Consider the following 21979-nt stretch of genomic DNA (forward strand, 5'->3'; position numbering starts at 1 on the left):
CTTGATTCCCTAAAAAAAGAAACACTACCTACTATATTAAAAAAAACTGAATCCTTTCCCTTAGTTACTTAACCAGCTATTTAGAGTAATTCCCTAACACCATGTGTGTTTCCTTGATTCCACCTGGTGTACAGAGCAATGTCCCAGCAGCAGCCAGAATAAAAAGTCAAATTCACCCCCACCGGCAGGAGAATGCAAACCAGGCACAATACCTTGTTGTACTGGGATCAGAGGCAGTAACAGTTGGGTATGTCTGTCTCTGCTCCAGCCACGACTGAACACATTTACTAGCCGGAGTGACATTGTCAGATAATCTATCAATCCACACAGCAAACAAACATCGATTTAATGTGTTATTTAATAAATAGAAACACTCCCACTCACAGTGCTGGGAGCAGAAGGACTTGGCGTGAGGGTTAGTTGCATTGTGAGCCCAGGTTCCAACACCATCCTGCTGACTCACTTCACTATACAGGGATAATGCAAGATTAAACAGCACAAAAATGTACCCTCATGAATAGAACTCAATGATTTATATTCAAAGTGAAACAGTCCCAGGGCAGGTACAGCACGGGGTTAGATACAGAGTAATCAAACACTAAATGTGCCTCAGTCTCAGCAATAACCACTACATTACTATGACATTTTCTCCACTTGTCTCACTCACCCATGACCTGAGCGAGATTACTGAAGGAACTGCGATGAGACTGTTCAAGCACAGACACCCTTACAGTCAGCTGATCAGACAATAATCCCATCACTCTGCACTGTATTTTAACTCAGAGGTGAAAGGTGAGTGACCTACTGCACCAATTACTGTGCCATCTAATGCTTGTAATCACCCCTGCACCCCACAAAAAACTCAGGAAACGTGGAACAGAGAAACACATCCTTTGCCCTACACTGCACTGTAAAAGGGAGTGGAAGAGATGGGTTTTAACAACAGTTTTAAATGAAACAGCTGAGAAGTGTTTTACTCTGAGCATAGCTACTTTCAAAATGGGAGTGAATGGTGGTGCATTAGACAATGCTTTCGGGTCCTGGAATGTGCAACCTCACTGCTCCAGCACAGTCCTCTTCAATACGGCTTTCAGAATTGGGATCAGACAAGTACAGTCCCTGAAGAACACCAACTACAGTCACATTAGGGAGAAGGTCTGAAAAATAAGGAGACACAGTGAGTCCTGGACACACACAGTCCAGGGTCAGAATGAGCCAGGACTTCCACTGTAAACAACAGCAATTGTAACGCACACCTTCCCATCCCAGCACCATCTCCCGAACTCCCAACAGTGCGGCGCTCCCTCAGTACTGACCCTCCGACACTCCCTCAGTACTGACCCTCCGACAGTGCGACGCTCCCTCAGTACTGACCCTCCGACAGTGCGGCACTCCCTCAGTACTGACCCTCCGACAGTGCGGCACTCCCTCAGTACTGACCCTCCGACAGTGTGGCACTCCCTCAGTACTGACCCTCCGACAGTGCGGCACTCCCTCAGTACTGACCCTCCGACAGTGCGGCACTCCCTCAGAACTGACCCTCCGACAGTGCGGCACTCCCTCAGTACTGACCCTCCGACAGTGCGGCACTCCCTCAGTACTGACCCTCCGACAGTGCGGCACTCCCTCAGTACTGACCCTCCGACAGTGCGGCACTCCCTCACTACTGACCCTCCGACAGTGCGGCACTCCCTCAGAACTGACCCTCCGACAGTGCAGCACTCCCTCAGAACTGACCCTCCGACAGTGCAGCACTCCCTCAGTACTGACCCTCCGACAGTGCAGCACTCCCTCAGTACTGACCCTCCGACAGTGCGGCACTCCCTCAGTACTGACCCTCCGACAGTGCGGCACTCCCTCAGTACTGACCCTCCGACAGTGCGGCGCCCCCTCAGTACTGACCCTCCGACAGTGCGGCACTCCCTCAGTACTGACCCTCCGACAGTGCGGCGCTCCCTCAGTACTGACCCCCTACAGTGCGGCGCTCCCTCAGAACAGACCCTCCGACAGTGCAGCTCTCCCTCAGTACTGACCCTCCGACAATGCGGCGCTCCCTCAGTACTGACCCTCCGACAATGCGGCACTCCCTCAGTACTGACCCCCTACAGTGCGGCACTCCCTCAGTACTGACCCTCCGACAGTGCAGCACTCCCTCAGTACTGACCCTCCGACAGTGCGGCACTCCCTCAGTACTGACCCCCCGACAGTGCGATGCTCCCTCAGTACTGACCCTCCGACAGTGCGGCGCTCCCTCAGTCCTGACCCCCCGACAGTGCGGCACTCCCTCAGTACTGACTCTCCGACAGTGCGATGCTCCCTCAGTACTGACTCTCCGATAGTGCAGCACTCCCTCAGTATAGAATCAAAGCATCATCGAAAGTTTATGACACAGTAAGAGGCTACTTGCCCATCGTGTCTGTGCCGGCTGAGAAACAATCCACCCAGTCTAATCCCACCTTCCAGTATTGGGTCCGTAGTCTTGCAGGTTATGGTACTTGAGGTACATATCCAGACAGCTTTTAAATGAGTTGAGGGTCTCTGCCTCTACTATCCTTTCAGGCAGTGAGTTCCAGACCATCATCACCTTCTGGGTGAAAGAAATCTTTCCTCTCTCCTCTCTAATTTTTCACCAATCACTTTAAATCCCTGCCCTCTCTGCTAAGATGAATAGACCCTTCACCTCCACTCTATCCAGGCCCCTCAAAATATTGTACATTTCAATCAGATCTCCCCTCAGCCTTCTCTGTTCCCAGGAGAACAACCCCAGCCTATCTAATCTTTCCTCACAGCTGCATTTTTCCAGTCCTGGCAACATCCTCATAAATCTCCTCTGTACTCTCTCGAGTGCAATTACATCCTTTCTGTAATGAGGTGACCAGAACTGCACACAGTACTCAAGTTGTGGCCTAACCAATGAGTGATACAGTTCCAGCATAACCTCCCTGCTGTTTATATTCTATACCTCGGCTAATAAAGGAAAGGATTCCATATGCCTTCTTAACCACCTTATCGACCTGTCCTACCTTCAGGGATCTGTGGACATTCACTCCAAGGTCCCTTACTTCCTCTACACTTCTCAGTATTTTCCCATTAATCGTGTATTCCTTTGCCTTGTTTGACCTCCCCAAATGTATCACCTCACACTTCTCCAGGTTGAATTCCATTTGCCACTTTCTGCCCATCTGACCAGACCATCAATATCTTCCTACTGCCTACAGCTATCCTCCTCGCTATCTACCACACAGTTAATCTTTGCGTCGACTGCAAACTTCTTGATCATGCCCCCTACATTTATATCCAAATCATTAATATATACCACAAAAAGCAGGGGACTCAGTACTGAGCCCTGCGGAACACCACTGGAAACAGTCCTCCAGTCACAAAAACAGCCATCAACAATTACCCTTTGTTTCCTGCCACTGAGCCAATTTTGTATCCAGCTTGCTGCATTTCCCTGGATCCCATGGGATTTTTTTAAAACCAGTCTGCTATGTGGGATCTTGTCAAAAGCCTTGCTAAAATCCATGTAGACCACATCAACTACACTACCCTCATCTATCTTCCTTGTTACCTCTTCAAAAAATTCAATCAAGTCAGTCAGACACAATCTTCCCTTAACAAATCCATGCTGACTATCCTTGATTAACCTGTGCCTTTCTAAGTGACAGTTTATCCTGTCTCTCAGAATAGATTCCAATAATTTGCCCACTACTGAGGTTAGACTGACTGGCCTGTAATTATTCAGTCTATCCCTGGCTCCCTTTTTAAACAGAGGTACAATGTTAGCAGTTCTCCAATCCTCCGGCACCACATCTGTATCCAGTGAGGACTGGAAAATGATTGTCAGACCCTCTGCTATTTCCTCTCTTGCTTCTTTTAACAGCCTAGGATACATTTCATCTGGCTCTGGTGATTTATCAACTTTCAAGGATGCTAATCCCATTAATATTTCCTCTCTCCCTATGTTTATCACATCCAATACTTCACACTCTTCCTCCTTAACTACAATATTTGCATCGTCCCCCTCTTTTGTGAAGACAGATGCAAAGTATTCATTAAGAACCAAATTAACATCTTCCGCCCCTACACATAGGTTAACTTTTTTGTTCTTTTATGGACCCTACTCTCTCCTGAGTTATCCTCTTACTCTTAATGTATTGATAAAAACACCTTTGGGTTCACCTTGATTTTGCTTGCCAATATTCTTTCATGCCCTCTCTTTGCTTTCCTAATTTCCTTTTTGATTTCACCCCTCCACTTTCTATACTCCTCGGCTTTCTGTCGTATTGAGTTCTCGGTGTCGGACATAAGCTTTCCTCTTCTGCCTTCTCTTACCCTGTAGGCTCCTTGACATCCATGTGACTCCAGATTTGGCCGCCTCACCCTTTTTCTTTGTGGGAACATGTTTACCCTGAACCCCTTGAATCTGCCCTTTGAATGCCTCCCACTGTTCTGACACTGATTTACCTTCAAGTAGCTGTTTCCAGTCCACTTTCACTAAATAACTCCTCAGTTTAGTAAAATTGGCCTTGCCACAATTGAAAATTCTAACTCCGGTTCTATCTCTGTCCTTTTCCATAATTATGTTAAAACTGACTGAATTATGATCACTACCACCAAAATGCTCTCCTACTGCCACTCCTTCCACCTGCCCAGCTTCATTTCCTAAAACGAAGTCCTTTCTTGTTGGACTTGCTAAATACTGGGCAAATAAAGTTCTCCTGAATGCACCTCAAGAATTCTGCTCCTTCAATTCCTTTCACACTAAAACTATCCAGTTAATATTGGGGTAATTAAAATCCCCTATTACTGCCCTATTGTTCTTGCACTTCTCAGAGATTTGCCTACATATCTGCTTTTCTATCTCCCTCTGACTGTTTGGGGGTCTATTGTACACTCCCAGCAGTGTGATTGCCCCTTTTTTTGTTCCTTGGCTCAATCCATATGGCCTCATTTGATGAACCTTCCAACATGTCATCCCTCCTCACAGCTGTAATAGTTTCCTTGACCAAAATTGCCACTCCCCTTCCTTTCTTATCCCCCTTCCTATCGCGTCTGAAAACCCTGTAATCAGGAATGTTGAGCTGCTGTTCCTGTCCCTCCTTAAGCCATGTTTCTGTAATAGCTTTGATATCATACTGCCACGTGTCTATCTGTGCCCTCAACTCATCTGCTTTATTTGCTATACTCCTTGCACTGAAATGGATACCTTTGAGCACTGCCAAACTCTTTCTTTATTTTCTAACCCTCGTTTCCTCTGTCTTCCAGACTCATCCATTAATTTTCCGCCTTCCATTTTAATTTCTGATTTTGTCCCAGCTGAGTCTACCCTCAGGTCCCCATCCCCCTGCCAAACTAGTTTAAACCCTCCCCAACAGCACTAGCAAAACATCCCGCAAGGAACTCAGTCCCGGCTCTGTTCAGGTGCAACCCGTCTGGCTATTACAGGTCCCATCTCCCCGAGAGCCGGTCCCAATGTCCCAGGAATCTGAAGCCCTCCCTCCTGCACCATCTTTCCAGCCACGCATTCATCTGTCTTATCCTTCTATTTCTATATTCACTTGCTCGTGGCACTGGGAGTAATCCGGACATTACTACTTTTGAATTACTACTTAATTCTTACCTAGCTCCCTAAACTCTTTCCACAGGACCACGCCCCTCTTTCTGTCTATGTCATTGGTTCCAATGTGCAGCACACCCTCAGTACTGACCCTCCGACAGTGCAGCACACCCTCAGTACTGACCCTCCGACAGTGCAGCACTCCCTCAGTACTGACCCTCCGACAGTGCAGCACTCCCTCAGTACTGCCCCTCCGACAGTGCAGCACACCCTCAGTACTGACCCTCCGACAGTGCAGCACACCCTCAGTACTGACCCTCCGACAGTGAGGCACTCCCTCAGTACTGACCCTCTGACAGAGCAGCGCTTCCCCCAGTACTGACCCTCCGACAGTGAGGCGCTCCCTCAGTACTGATCCTCCGACAGTGAGGCACTCCCTCAGTACTGATCCTCCGACAGTGCAGCACTCCCTCAGTACTGACCCTCCGACAGTGCAGCACTCCCACAGTACTGACCCTCCGACAGAGCAGCGCTTCCCCCAGTACTGATCCTCCGACAGTGCAGCACTCCCTCAGTACTGACCCTCCGACAGTGCGGCGCTCCCTCAGTACTGACCCTCCGACAGTGCGGCACTCCCTCAGTACTGACCCTCCGACAGTGCAGCACTCCCTCAGTACTGACCCTCCGACAGTGCGGCACTCCCTCAGTACTGACCCTCCGACAGTGCAGCACTCCCTCAGTACTGACCCTCCGACAGTGCAGCACTCCCTCAGTACTGACCCTCCGACAGTGCAGCACTCCCTCAGTACTGACCCTCCGACAGTGCAGCACTCCCTCAGTACTGACCCTCCGACAGTGCGGCACTCTCTCAGTACTGACCCTCCGACAGTGCGGCACTCCCTCAGTACTGAGCCTCCGACAGTGCGGCACTCCCTCAGTACTGACCCTCCGACAGTGCGGCACTCCCTCAGTACTGACCCTCCGACAGTGCGGCACTCCCTCAGTACTGACCCTCCGACAGTGCGGCACTCCCTCAGTACTGACCCTCCGACAGTGCGGCTCTCCCTCAGTACTGACCCTCCGACAGTGCGGCACTCCCTCAGTACTGACCCTCCGACAGTGCAGCACTCCCTCAGTACTGACCCTCCGACAGTGCAGCACTCCCTCAGTACTGACCCTCTGACAGTGCAGCACTCCCTCAGTACTGACCCTCTGACAGTGCAGCATTCCCTCAGTACTGACCCTCTGACAGTGCAGCATTCCCTCAGTACTGACCCTCCGACAGTGCAGCACTCCCTCAGTACTGACCCTCTGACAGTGCAGCATTCCCTCAGTACTGACCCTCCGACAGTGCAGCACTCCCTCAGTACTGACCCTCTGACAGTGCAGCACTCTGTCTCCTCCTCCCCAACTGTCCCAGATTTCCAGTCCTTCCTGCTAGCTGGCCCATTCCCTCACTTTGTCTCTATGACTCCCTCCCCACAATCCTATTACTGGATTATTGTTCTGCTCCATGATTCCCTTTTACTGCTACAGCTGTGTGCCCTGCCCCAAACTACACTTCCTCCTCATTTCTGAATTGCTCGTTAACAATTAGCCACCCTCAGCTTTCCTCACTCCCATTTACCTGCCGGATCCGGAAAAGCAAAGGCATTTTTTGCAAAAGTGACCACCTGATGACAGAAACACCTGCAACAGGAGCAGAGAAGCAGCTTAGTGAGAACGTCACATCAAGTCCTTATTTCCCACTGGAGCTGTGCTGGGAGTCGGTTAGCTCACTTGGTTAGACGGCTAGAGTGTGATGCAGACAGACAGGCAGCAATGGCTTCTGTACCTGTCCTCGGAGTGTTTGATGGGGACAGTGTAGAGGGAGCTTTACTCTGTATCTAACCCCGTGCTGTACCTGTCCTGGGAGTGTTTGATGGGGACAGTGTAGAGGGAGCTTTACTCTGTATCTAACCCCGTGCTGTACCTGTCCTGGGAGTGTTTGATGGGGACAGTGTAGAGGGAGCTTTACTCTGTATCTAACTCCGTGCTGTACCTGTCCTGGGAGTGTTTGATGGGGACAGTGTAGAGGGAGCTTTACTCTGTATCTAACTCCGTGCTGTACCTGTCCTGGGAGTGTTTGATGGGGGACAGTGTAGAGGGAGCTTTACTCTGTATCTAACCCCGTGCTGTACCTGTCCTGGGAGTGTTTGATGGGGACAGTGTAGAGGGAGCTTTACTCTGTATCTAACTCCGTGCTGTACCTGTCCTGGGAGTGCTATATTTTGAACACAATGTTTAGGGAGGGTGAAAGCTGGCTGTCTGGCCAGGAGCACTGCAGAGATTCGTTGTGCTTACCTGTAATTTTGCAAGTCAAGTTGGTCCAGTGTACTAAAGGAAAGGAATGACATTAGATCAGATTAAAGTAACCGAACAGAGAGAGTCCGCAATCTCTATCACACCGTTTCCTGTGTGGCTCCATCAATATTCCCTTGGTCAGTGTTCCCCTGAATTGTTCCTCCAGTATCCCTTGGTTCTCCACTCACCAGCTTGTACAATCATTCCTTCCTAAAGCGTGTGGTGCCCACAACTGAAGAGAACCCGGATGCTCAGACCTAACCACAGTTTTATAAAGATTTAGCATTGTTTCTTTGTTTTTATGCTCTATTCCTCCTAATAAAAGCAGCAGACGGGATTGTGAGCTTTAACAGCCTCTTCACCTTGTCCTGCTACATTCTAAGATTTGTGTACAAACATCGTCCCCACGCAGTGTATCTGTTCCTGCACCCCCTTTCCAATTGTACTATATAGTTTGTTACCTCTCCTCCCCATCCACTGAAACCACTGCACACTTTAACTCTGTGTATCAGTGTAATCCCAGAGAACAGGGTCCTGGGAAAACTCTCCAGAATAATGAAAAGCTGCTCAGCGTTGGCACAAAAATATTCTGGTGTTTAAATTATCGAGCCAGAGGGAGCAGGGAATAGTAACACTGTGAAGGCAGAAGCTTTGGTGTTTTGTGTTTGCATGGGGAGGGGTGGGCATGGAACAGGGTGTGGGCAGAGGGTGCAGACAGAGACACAGACACTCGATACCCAGGAATCGTCTGCTGGTGCAGACTCTCCCACACAAAACTCCAGGAACTGAGAGCTGGGAGCTGCTATTTCTCACCATGACCACCAGGTGGAGCATTCAGCACCGTCCAGACGGGGGAAATTCAGCACTGCTCAGACAGGGAACTCTGCCATCTACGTCCCGTCTGGGTCAGAATATCCCAGGTTTCAAATTAAATTAAATTAAATTTCTCTGTCATGTTAGAGGACAAGCAGGAGGCCATTTGGCCCCACTAGCCTACTCTGCTATTCTATTAGATTCTGGCTGATCTGATTTTAACTCCATTTACCCACCTTATTCCTATATCCCTTGGTATCCTTACCCAACAAAAATCTATCAATCTCAGTCTTTATTTATTTTATTTTTATTTAGAGATACAGCACTGAAACAGGCCCTTCGGCCCACCGAGTCTGTGCCGACCAACAACCACCCATTTATACTAATCCTATATTAACCCCATATTCCCGACCACATCCCCACCATTCTCCTACCTGCACTAGGGACAATTTACAACGGCCAATTTACCGATCACCTGCAAGTCTTTGGCTGTGGGAGGAAACCGGAGCACCCGGCGAAAACCCACGCAGACACAGGGAGAACTTGCAAACTCCGCACAGGCAGTACCCAGAATCGAACCTGGGTCACTGGAGCTGTGAGGCTGCGGTGCTAACCACTGTGCCACTGTGCCGTCCACTTGAATATACCAAACGATGGAACATCCTCACCCTCTGGGGTAGAGAATTCCAAAGATTCACAACCCTCTGAGTGAAGTAATTTCTCTTCATCTCAGTCCTAAATGATCAGTCCCTTATCCTGAAATTGTGTCCCCATGTTCTAGATTCTCATTTCTCCTCTTCTAATGATGAAAAACACCTCAATTAAGTCACCCCTTTCTTCTAAACTCCTGGGAATGCAAGCCTGGTCTCTGTGACAGAGTTCCTTATGTCAACAATCAGCCTCGGAATATCAGGCAATGTAATCTAAACAATAGCCGAGAGTGACAGACTGACCTCAGAGTGTTTGTCTGCTTTCCAGGAGGGATGTGTTTGATGCTGAGAAAATCGAGGATCTCTCGCGACAACTGTTGACCATCACACACAAGGCCCTGCATCAGAGATGGACTGGTCAGTACGGACTGGTCAGAGACGGAGTCTGGTCAGAGACGGAGTCTGGTCAGAGACGGAGTCTGGTCAGAGGGGGTCTGGTCAGAGGGGGACTGGTCAGAGGGGGACTGGTCAGAGGGGGTCTGGTCAGAGGGGGTCTGGTCAGAGGGGGTCTGGTCAGAGGGGGTCTGGTCAGAGGGGGACTGGTCAGAGGGGGACTGGTCAGAGGGGGACTGGTCAGAGAGGGTCTGGTCAGAATACAAAGGAAGCCTCCAATCTCCCTACAAACCAGTGAAGTCCTGGGTCTACAACACTCAGCCAGAACACCTCCCTCCCACTTTAAAAAACCCCCCAAAACCCTTTGACACCCACTGACCTGAACACCCACCCTGCCACATCACCACCCAACAACCTGAACCCACACCCAACAACCTGCAACGTGACAATGACCAGTTCATCTGTTTTAGTGATGGTGGTTGCCAAGGACACGGGGAGAATGCCCCTGCTCTTCGAAATACTGCCCTGGGATCTTTTACATCCACCTGAGGGGGTAGACTGGGGCCTTAGTTTGTCTCATCCAAAGGTCAGACCATCCGACAGTGCAGCACTCCCTCAGTACTGACCCTCCGACAGTGCAGCACTCCCTCAGTACTGACCCTCCGACAGTGCAGCACTCCCTCAGTATTGACCCTCCGACAGTGCAGCACTCCCTCAGTACTGACCCTCCGACAGTGCAGCACTCCCTCAGCACTGACCCTCCGACAGTGCGGCACTCCCTCAGCACTGACCCTCCGACAGTGCAGCACTCCCTCAGCACTGACCCTCTGACAGTGCAGCACTCCCTCAGTACTGACCCTCCGACAGTGCAGCACTCCCTCAGCACTGACCCTCCGACAGTGCAGCACTCCCTCAGCACTGACCCTCTGACAGTGCAGCACTCCCTCAGTACTGACCCTCCGACAGTACAGCACTCCCTCAGTACTGACCCTCCGACAGTACAGCACTCCCTCAGTACTGACCCTCTGACAGTGCAGCACTCCCTCAGTACTGACCCTCCGACAGTGCAGCACTCCCTCAGCACTGACCCTCCGACAGTGCAGCACTCCCTCAGCACTGACCCTCCGACAGTGCAGCACTCCCTCAGCACTGACCCTCCGACAGTGCAGCACTCCCTCAGTACTGACCCTCCGACAGTGCAGCACTCCCTCAGCACTGACCCTCCGACAGTGCGGCACTCCCTCAGCACTGACCCTCCGACAGTGCAGCGCTCCCTCAGTACTGACCCTCCGACAGTGCAGCACTCCCTCAGCACTGACCCTCCGACAGTGCAGCACTCCCTCAGCACTGACCCTCCGACAGTGCGGCACTCCCTCAGCACTGACCTTCCGACAGTGCAGCACTCCCTCAGCACTGACCCTCCGACAGTGCAGCACTCCCTCAGCACTGACCCTCCGACAGTGCAGCACTCCCTCAGCACTGACCCTCCGACAGTGCGGCACTCCCTCAGCACTGACCCTCCGACAGTGCAGCACTCCCTCAGTACTGACCCTCCGACAGCGCGGCGCTCCCTCAGTACTGACCCTCCGACAGTGCAGCACTCGCTCAGTACTGACCGTCCAACAGTGCAGCACTCGCTCAGTACTGACCCTCCGACAGTGCAGCACTCCCTCAGTACTGACCCTCCGACAGTGCAGCACTCGCTCAGTACTGACCCTCCGACAGTGCAGCACTCGCTCAGTACTGACCCTCCGACAGTGCAGCACTCGCTCAGTACTGACCCTCCGACAGTACAGCACTCGCTCAGTACTGACCCTCCGACAGTGCAGCACTCCCTCAGTACTGACCCTCCAACAGTGCAGCACTCCCTCAGTACTGACCGTCCAACAGTGCAGCGCTCCCTCAGTACTGACCCTCCGACAGCGCGGCACTCCCTCAGTACTGACCCTCCGACAGCGCGGCACTCCCTCAGTACATCATTTCAAGATCGAGCCTAAATGCTGGACTTCACTCTCCAGAGTGGGGCCTGAATGAATGTGACAGCCACTAAACCAGTATTGTTACATTTTATTGAAAGAAACCCAAGAGTCTGAAGACTGTGCTCACTCACTCTGAAACTGAGCTTCACTCTCTCCCTGGACTTGGGCCTCACCTGTAAATATGCCTCCAGTCCAGTTCGCTTCTGCTCCAAGGCTTTGGGTCTTCGATTCAGGCCTCGCTTCGGAGGGAAGTCTGGTGTTTTCGTCATCTTTTTCAACTGTTGGAAACAGGGACGTGTAAAGCATGTTTGCCTGCAGCCTAAAGAGAATCCCCTCCCCGTCCAGGATAGGGAGGTTCGAGGGAGCAGACTGCATTGTGAGGCGGGCAATGACAGCCCCCCAAACCCTGAGGCAGGGAGAGCACTGGGTGCTGCCACCTGACTGATTCTTTCTGCTCACCCTGGGTGGGAGGGATTGCCCCTCCCTCACCTGCACTGACTGGGAGACCGGACTGCTCTGGATGATAGTGTAGGTTCATGTGAGATCAGCACCATCAGTATCCTGGCTGTGTTACTGAGCGTGTTCCAATGTCAAACACACAGTTAAATAAACCAGTAACTCAATCGCACTGACATCACTGGGCTGTAATTAGCTCTCGTTTCCCAGACATTCCTTCACTGGCACCAGTGTCCTACTCTCCATCACAATCTTTATAGATTGAGCATCAGGACTATTTTAAACTGGACCAAGATTGACACTGGAGTCTGTCCAACGTCCCCCAGACACATTACAGACAAGAGACTTTGCAGGCACACACAACATGAACACAACTAGGATTGCAAACTAGCAGGATCAGAGACAGACAACTGTTAACATCAGACTGAACACTTCTGCAATACAGACAGAATTTCATTACTGATCACTCCCAGGACAGGGTACAGCACGGGGGTTAGATACAGAGTAAAGCTCCCTCTACACTGTCCCCATCAAACACTCCCAGGACAGGTACAGTACGGGGTTAGATACAGAGTAAATCTCCCTCTACACTGTCCCCATCAAACACTCCCAGGACAGGTACAGCACGGGGTTAGATACAGAGTAAAGCTCCCTCTACACTGTCCCCATCAAACACTCCCAGGACAGGTACAGCACGGGGTTAGATACAGAGTAAAGCTCCCTCTACACTGTCCCATCAAGATTTGGGATTGTGTTATGTGACTGGTGGAATTCCATCATTCGGCAGTATTTGTGAATCAAAATCAGTGCTCTGCATTAAAAAAAAAGAAAAAACGGGGTTTGATACAGAGTAAATCTCCCTCTACACTGTCCCCATCAAACACTCCCAGGACAGGTACAGCGTGATGCCTTTTCCTAGGAAACTGTCTAGAATACATTCCATGAACTCACCCTCCAAACTATGTTTACCAATTTGATTTGCCCACTTTAAATGAAGATTAAAGTCCCCCATGATTATTGCATTGCCTTTGTTACAAGTTCCTCTTATTTCTTGATTAAAGTTCTGTCCAACAGTATAGTTACTGTAAACTACTCCCACCAGCATTTCTGACACTTGCTATCGCTTATCTCTACCCATACTGATTCTACTTCCTGCTCTTCCGAACCAGGATTCTTCCTTCACTACTGTCCGTATGTCATCCTTTATTATCAGGGCTGCCCTCTTCCCCACCCACCCCCTTTTCAAAATGTCAAATACCCTGGAATATTTTATTCCCAACCTTGGTCATTGTGAAACCACATCTCTGTAATATTAGATCAAACTCATGTATCTCTATTTGTGCCATTAATTCATCTATTGTTACAAATGCTTCATGCAGTCAGATAAAGTGCCCTTAATTTTAACTTATTACCATTTATTCACTGATAACAGCATTACCGTTAAATTTTTTGTCCATTCCTGTGACACTCTGCTTATCTTTCCACAAATCACTACACTGCACTGTGGCCTTGACTTTGTCTTTAAATTTATGAATTTCCCCTCACGTGAACCCTTCCCCCCATTTTTAGTTTAAAACCCTACCTGCAGCCCTAGTTATATGAGTTTCCAAGACACTGGTCCCTACCTGGTTTAAGTAGAGCCTGTCTCAACAGAACAGCTCCCTCTTTCCCTCGTATTAGTGCCAGTGCGCCATGAATCAAAACCCTTGTCTGCTACACCACTCTTTCAGCCATGCATTTCAACTCTCTGATTTGTTTGATCCCATTCACTCCCTCCACCACCGACGCACAGTGGCAGCAGTGTGTACCATCTACAAGATGCACTGCAGCAACTCACCAAGGCACCTTCGACAGCACCTTCCAAACCCGCAACCTCTACCAACTAGAAGGACAAGGGCAGCAAATGCATAGGAACACCACCACCTGCAGGTTTCCCTCCAAGTCACACACCATCCTGACTTGGAACTATATCGCCGTTCCTTCACTGTCGCTGGGTCAAAATCCTGGAACTCCCTTCCTAACAGCACTGTGGGTGTACCTACCCCATATGGACTACAGTGGTTCAAGAAGGCAGCTCACCACCACCTTCTCAAGGGCAATTACGGACGGGCAATAAATGCTGGCCTGGCCAGCGACGCCCACATCCTAAGAAAGGATAAAAGACCTGAAAGATGCCAGGTCACTGACAGAGCCGTCTGACCCCTCTCCTCTGAAGCTGCATTAACTGGTGAAGTGATCACAATGACTTAATGCAAAGTGTTGAGGGAGACTCTTCCCAAAATACCAGCAAATCTTTTCAAGCTAACCATGTGCAACCCAGGAGAACGAGCTATTCCTCCATGGGGGCCTCGCCTGACCCTGTCTGAAGCCAATGCCAGGCTCACTGTAGAGATCAGAGGCTGTAACCTGGGCTGGATTCCCTCTTCCCTAGCCCAGGGGCAGCCCTTAACACAGCACACGCCACCAGGACCTGGCTATTGGATGTGATCAACCATGGAGAATACAATGGGCCGTCAGGGAGATCCCAGGGAGGGGCACCAGGTGAAGGGGGGTGCAAACAGGTAACAGGTAGGGCAGGGACAGCGGGCGAGGGAGGGGGTGGGAGGGGCGCCGGGCGAGGGAGTGGGTGGGAGGGGCGCCGGGCGAGGGAGGAGGGGAGGAGCGCCGGGCGAGGGGAGGAGGGGAGGAGGGGAGGGGCGCCGGGCGAGGGGAGGGGGGGAGGGGCGCCGGGCGAGGGGAGGGGGGGAGGGGCGCCGGGCGAGGGGAGGGGGGGAGGGGCCCCGGGCGAGGAGGGGGAGGGGCGCCAGGCGAGGGGTTAGTGCCGGGAACACTCACCTTTTTGTGAAGGGCCTGGAAGTCTCGGTACCTTCGTTCCACCAAATGTTTCCTTCCATTGGTGAGGACCTCGACTCGGAAAACCTGCAACAAGAAGCAGCATTAGCAACACTTCCCTGGGGACAGAGAGAGAGAGAGAGAGACGGACCAGCTCAGCCCTGGGGACAGAGAGAGACGGACCAGCTCCGCCCTGGGGACAGAGAGAGAGACTGACCAGCTCCGCCCTGGGGACAGAGAGAGAGACTGACCAGCTCCGCCCTGGGGACAGAGAGAGAGAGACTGACCAGCTCCGCCCGGGGGACAGAGAGAGCGACTGACCAGCTCCGCCCAGGGGAGAGAGAGAAAGATTGACCAGCTCCGCCCTGGGGACAGAGTGTGTGTGACGGACCAGCTCCGCCCTGGGGACAGAGTGTGTGTGACGGACCAGCTCCGCCCTGGGGACAGAGAGAGACGGACCAGCTCCGCCCTGGGGACAGAGAGAGACGGACCAGCTCCGCCCTGGGGACAGAGAGAGACGGACCAGCTCCGCCCTGGGGACAGAGAGAGACGGACCAGCTCCGCCCTGGGGACAGAGAGAGACGGACCAGCTCCGCCCTGGGGACAGAGAGAGACGGACCTGCTCCGCCCTGGGGACAGAGAGAGACGGACCTGCTCCGCCCTGGGGACAGAGAGAGACGGACCTGCTCCGCCCTGGGGACAGAGAGAGACGGACCTGCTCCGCCCTGGGGACAGAGAGAGACGGACCTGCTCCGCCCTGGGGACAGAGAGAGACGGACCTGCTCCGCCCTGGGGACAGAGAGAGACGGACCTGCTCCGCCCTGGGGACAGAGAGAGACGGACCTGCTCCGCCCTGGGGACAGAGAGAGCGACTGACCAGCTCCGCCCAGGGGAGAGAGAGAAAGATTGACCAGCTCCGCCCTGGGGACAGAGTGTGTGTGACGGACCAGCTCCGCCCTGGGGACAGAGAGAGACGGACCAGCTCCGCCCTGGGGACAGAGAGAGACGGACCTGCTCCGCCCTGGGGACAGAGAGAGACGGACCTGCTCCGCCCTGGGGACAGAGAGAGACGGACCTGCTCCGCCCTGGGGACAGAGAGAGACGGACCTGCTCCGCCCTGGGGACAGAGAGAGACGGACCTGCTCCGCCCTGGGGACAGAGAGAGAGAGACTGACCAGCTCCGCCCGGGGGACAGAGAGAGCGACTGACCAGCTCCGCCCGGGGGACAGAGAGAGCGACTGACCAGCTCCGCCCGGGGGACAGAGAGAGCGACTGACCAGCTCCGCCCGGGGGAGAGAGAGAAAGATTGACCAGCTCCGCCCTGGGGACAGAGTTTGTGTGACGGACCAGCTCCGCCCTGGGGACAGAGAGAGACGGACCAGCTCCGCCCTGGGGACAGAGAGAGACGGACCTGCTCCGCCCTGGGGACAGAGAGAGACGGACCTGCTCCGCCCTGGGGACAGAGAGAGACGGACCTGCTCCGCCCTGGGGACAGAGAGAGACGGACCAGCTCCGCCCTGGGGACAGAGAGAGACGGACCAGCTCCGCCCTGGGGACAGAGAGAGCGACTGACCAGCTCCGCCCAGGGGAGAGAGAGAAAGATTGACCAGCTCCGCCCTGGGGACAGAGAGAGAGACGGACCTGCTCCGCCCTGGGGACAGAGAGAGAGAGACGGACCTGCTCCGCCCTGGGGACAGAGAGAGCGAGACGGACCTGCTCCGCCCTGGGGACAGAGAGAGAGACGGACCTGCTCCGCCCTGGGGACAGAGAGAGAGACGGACCTGCTCCGCCCTGGGGACAGAGAGAGAGACGGACCTGCTCCGCCCTGGGGACAGAGAGAGAGACGGACCTGCTCCGCCCTGGGGACAGAGAGAGAGACGGACCTGCTCCGCCCTGGGGACAGAGAGAGAGAGAGAGACTGACCAGATCCGCCCTGGGGACAGAGAGAGAGACTGACCAGCTCCGCCCTGGGGACAGAGAGAGAGACTGACCAGCACCGCCCTGGGGACAGAGAGAGAGACTGACCAGCACCGCCCTGGGGACAGAGAGAGAGACTGACCAGCACCGCCCTGGGGACAGAGAGAGAGACTGACCAGCTCCGCCCTGGGGACAGAGAGAGAGAGAGACTGACCAGCTCCGCCCTGGGGACAGAGAGAGAGAGAGAGACTGACCAGCTCCGCCCTGGGGACAGAGAGAGAGAGAGACTGACCAGCTCCGCCCTGGGGACAGAGAGAGAGAGAGACTGACCAGCTCCGCCCTGGGGACAGAGAGAGAGACTGACCAGCTCCGCCCTGGGGAGAGAGAGAGAGACTGACCAGCACCGCCCTGGGGACAGAGAGAGAGACTGACCAGCACCGCCCTGGGGACAGAGAGAGAGACTGACCAGCACCGCCCTGGGGACAGAGAGAGAGACTGACCAGCACCGCCCTGGGGACAGAGAGAGAGACTGACCAGCACCGCCCTGGGGAGAGAGAGAGAGAGAGAGAGAGACGGACCAGCTCCGCCCTGGGGAGAGAGAGAGAGAGAGACGGACCAGCTCCGCCCTGGGGACAGAGAGAGAGAGAGACTGACCAGCTCCGCCCTGGGGACAGAGAGAGAGAGAGAGACTGACCAGCTCCGCCCTGGGGACAGAGAGAGAGAGAGACTGACCAGCTCCGCCCTGGGGAGAGAGAGAGAGAGACGGACCAGCTCCGCCCTGGGGAGAGAGAGAGAGACGGACCAGCTCCGCCCTGGGGAGAGAGAGAGAGACGGACCAGCTCCGCCCTGGGGAGAGAGAGAGAGAGAGAGAGAGACGGACCAGCTCCGCCCTGGGGAGAGAGAGAGAGAGAGACGGACCAGCTCCGCCCTGGGGAGAGAGAGAGAGCGCGACTGACCAGCTCCACCCCGGGGTCAGAGAGAGCGACTGACCAGCTCCGCCCGGAGGACAGAGAGAGACGGACCTGCTCCGCCCTGGTGACAGAGAGAGACGGACCTGCTCCGCCCTGGTGACAGAGAGAGAGAGAGACTGACCAGCTTCGCCCTGGGGACAGAGAGAGAGACTGACCAGCTCCGCCCTGGGGACAGAGAGAGAGACTGACCAGCTCCGCCCTGGGGATGGGGTGTTGGATTCATTGACTGACTATCTCCAGTAGTGAGAGGATTGACCAGTCTCCTGGTCCATATTTATACCTCAACCAACATCACTAAATCAGATTATCTGGTCATTATGACTTTCTGTTTGTGGGATCTTGCTGTGCACAACTGACTGTGGCGTGTCCAACAACAGTAACTGCACTTCAAAAAGGGGCTTCATTGGCTGTGAAATACTTTGGGACATCACAAAGTTGCGAAAGGCTCTATAGAAATGAAGTGGTCATTTTGGGACAGTGGACCAGTCAGGCCCCTCCTCACTGCCTCATTGAGGCAGCAGCTAAGGCCCCGCCCTGTGCACATTACCCCAGAGCCAGTCTCAACCCCCTCCCTGTGCCCATCCTCTCAGTCTCAACCCCCTCCGGGCAGGATCCCTCCTGAACTATCACTAGTCTGTTGCTGGAACTCCTGCACCAACTCCACTGTCACTGTTACTGCAGAAACAGCTAAAACACAGTCTGACAATCAGCTCAAATACCCATCAAATCAGTTTCATTGAGAACACAGATCCCCCTTTAGAACTCAAACACAGTACATGGCGTTGCCATAGTTTTCGGGAACGTCTCACGACTCTGTTGCTGTGGTTACATGCGATATCTGTACAAAGAGAGATTCTTAACCAAGTAGGCTCTGGATATCCCAAGTGTTTAAAGTTTGCATTTAAACATTTTCTGAAGCCCAGCAAATCGTTCACTACTGGTCCAGAGACACACCCACTGTGCTGTTACACACTCACCATCACACTGTGCTGTGCTGTTACACATTCACCATCACACACCCTTTTGCTGTTACACACTCACTTGCTGTGCTGTTACACACTCACCATCACACACCCGCTGTGCTGTTACACACTCACCATCACACTGTGCTGTTACACACTCACCATCACGCATCCGTTGTGCTGTTACACATTCACCATCACACTGTGCTGTTACACACTCACCATCACAAACCCGCTGTGCTGTTACACACTCACCATCACACACCCGCTGTGCTGTTACACACTCACCATCACGCACCCACTGTGCTGTTACACACTCACCATCACACACCTGCTGTGCTGTTACACACTCACCATCACACACCTGCTGTGCTGTTACACACTCACCATCACACACCCACTGTGCTGTTACACATTCACCATCACAAACTCGCTGTGCTGTTACACACTCACTATCACACTGTGCTGTTACACACTCACCATCACAAACTCGCTGTTCTGTTACACACTCACCATCACAAACTCGTTGTGCTGTTACACATTCACCATCACACACCCACTGTGCTGTTACACATTCACCATCACAAACTCGTTGTGCTGTTACACATTCACCATCACACACCCGCTGTGCTGTTACACACTCACCATCACAAACTCGCTGTGCTGTTACACACTCACCATCACACACCCACTGTGCTGTTACACACTCACCATCACACACCCACTGTGCTGTTACACACTCACCATCACACACCCACTGTTCTGTTACACACTCACCATCACACACCTGCTGTGCTGTTACACATTCACCATCACAAACTCGCTGTGCTGTTACACATTCACCATCACACACCTGCTGTGCTGTTACACACTCACCATCACACACCCACTGTGCTGTTACACATTCACCATCACAAACTCGCTGTGCTGTTACACACTCGCCATCACAAACTCGCTGTGCTGTTACACACTCACTATCACACTGTGCTGTTACACACTCACCATCACAAACTCGCTGTGCTGTTACACACTCACCATCAGACACCCGCTGTTCTGTTACACACTCACCATCACACACCCACTGTGCTGTTACACACTCACCATCACACACCCGCTGTGCTGTTACACACTCACCATCACACACCCGCTGTGCTGTTACACATTCACCATCACACACCCGCTGTGCTGTTACACACTCACCATCACACACCCACTGTGCTGTTACACACTCACCATCACACACCCACTGTGCTGTTACACACTCACCATCACACACCCGCTGTGCTGTTACACACTCACCATCACACACCCGCTGTGCTGTTACACATTCACCATCACAAACACGCTGTGCTGTTACACACTCACCATCACAAACTCGCTGTGCTGTTACACACTCACCATCACAAACTCGCTGTGCTATTACACACTCACTATCACACTGCTGTTACACATTCACCATCACACACCCACTGTGCTGTTACACACTCACCATCACACACCCGCTGTGCTGTTACACATTCACCATCACACACCCGCTGTGCTGTTACACATTCACCATCACACACCCGCTGTGCTGTTACACACTCACCATCACACACCCGCTGTGCTGTTACACATTCACCATCACACACTCGCTGTGCTGTTACACTCACCATCACACACACACTGTGCTGTTACACACTCACCATCACACACCCACTGTGCTGTTACACATTCACCATCACAAACTCGCTGTGCTGTTACACACTCACCATCACACTCCCGCTGTGCTGTTACACATTCACCATCACACACCTGCTGTGCTGTTACACATTCACCATCACACTGTGCTGTTACACACTCACCATCACACTGTGCTGTTACACACTCACCATCACACACCCACTGTGCTGTTACACTCACCATCACACAGTGCTGTTACACATTCACCATCACACACCCGCTGTGCTGTTACACACTCACCATCACACACGCACTGTGCTGTTACACACTCACCACACACCCACTGTGCTGTTACACACTCACCATCACACACCCACTGTGCTGTTACACATTCACCATCACAAACTCGTTGTGCTGTTACACATTCACCATCACACACCCGCTGTGCTGTTACACACTCACCATCACAAACTCGCTGTGCTGTTACACACTCACCATCACACACCCACTGTGCTGTTACACACTCACCATCACAAACTCGCTGTTCTGTTACACACTCACCATCACACACCCGCTGTGCTGTTACACACTCACCATCACACACCCGCTGTGCTGTTACACACTCACCATCACACACCCGCTGTGCTGTTACACACTCACCATCACACACCCACTGTGCTGTTACACACTCACCATCACAAACTCGTTGTGCTGTTACACATTCACCATCACACACCCACTGTGCTGTTACACACTCACCATCACACACCCACTGTGCTGTTACACACTCACCATCACACACCCACTGTGCTGTTACACATTCACCATCACACACCCACTGTGCTGTTGCACACTCACCATCACACACCCACTGTTCTGTTACACACTCACCATCACACACCCGCTGTGCTGTTACACATTCACCATCACACACCTGCTGTGCTGTTACACACTCACCATCACACACCCACTGTGCTGTTACACATTCACCATCACACACCCGCTGTGCTGTTACACACTCATCATCACACACCCACTGTGCTGTTACACACTCACCATCACACACCCACTGTGCTGTTACACATTCACCATCACAAACTCGCTGTGCTGTTACACACTCACCATCACAAACTCGCTGTGCTGTTACACACTCACTATCACACTGTGCTGTTACACACTCACCATCACAAACTCGCTGTGCTGTTACACACTCACCATCACACCCCCGCTGTTTTGTTACACACTCACCATCACACACCCGCTGTTCTGTTACACACTCACCATCACACACCCGCTGTTCTGTTACACACTCACCATCACAAACTCGCTGTGCTGTTACACACTCACCATCACACACCCACTGTGCTGTTACACACTCACCATCACACACCCGCTGTGCTGTTACACATTCACCATCACAAACTCGCTGTGCTGTTACACA

The 21979-nt window shown here is 52.7% G+C and overlaps 1 protein-coding gene across 1 annotated transcript in view; it reads right to left on the reverse strand.

Moving 5' to 3' along the window:
• Positions 1-340: 340 nt before the first annotated feature.
• Positions 341-21979, reverse strand: part of LOC137350713 (sorting nexin-24-like) — a 27806-nt gene continuing 6167 nt past the window's right edge. The window contains exons 2-7 of the mRNA XM_068015632.1: positions 15030-15113; positions 11912-12016; positions 9670-9764; positions 7904-7936; positions 7188-7249; positions 341-1157 (exon numbers count right to left, since the gene is read on the reverse strand). Coding sequence (XP_067871733.1) covers positions 1021-1157; positions 7188-7249; positions 7904-7936; positions 9670-9764; positions 11912-12016; positions 15030-15113 — 516 coding nt within the window. The 3' untranslated portion in view covers positions 341-1020. The remainder of the gene's footprint in view (positions 1158-7187; positions 7250-7903; positions 7937-9669; positions 9765-11911; positions 12017-15029; positions 15114-21979) is intronic.

Source organism: Heterodontus francisci, chromosome 35, assembly GCF_036365525.1.
Source record: "Heterodontus francisci isolate sHetFra1 chromosome 35, sHetFra1.hap1, whole genome shotgun sequence".
Lineage (NCBI taxonomy): Eukaryota > Metazoa > Chordata > Chondrichthyes > Heterodontiformes > Heterodontidae > Heterodontus > Heterodontus francisci.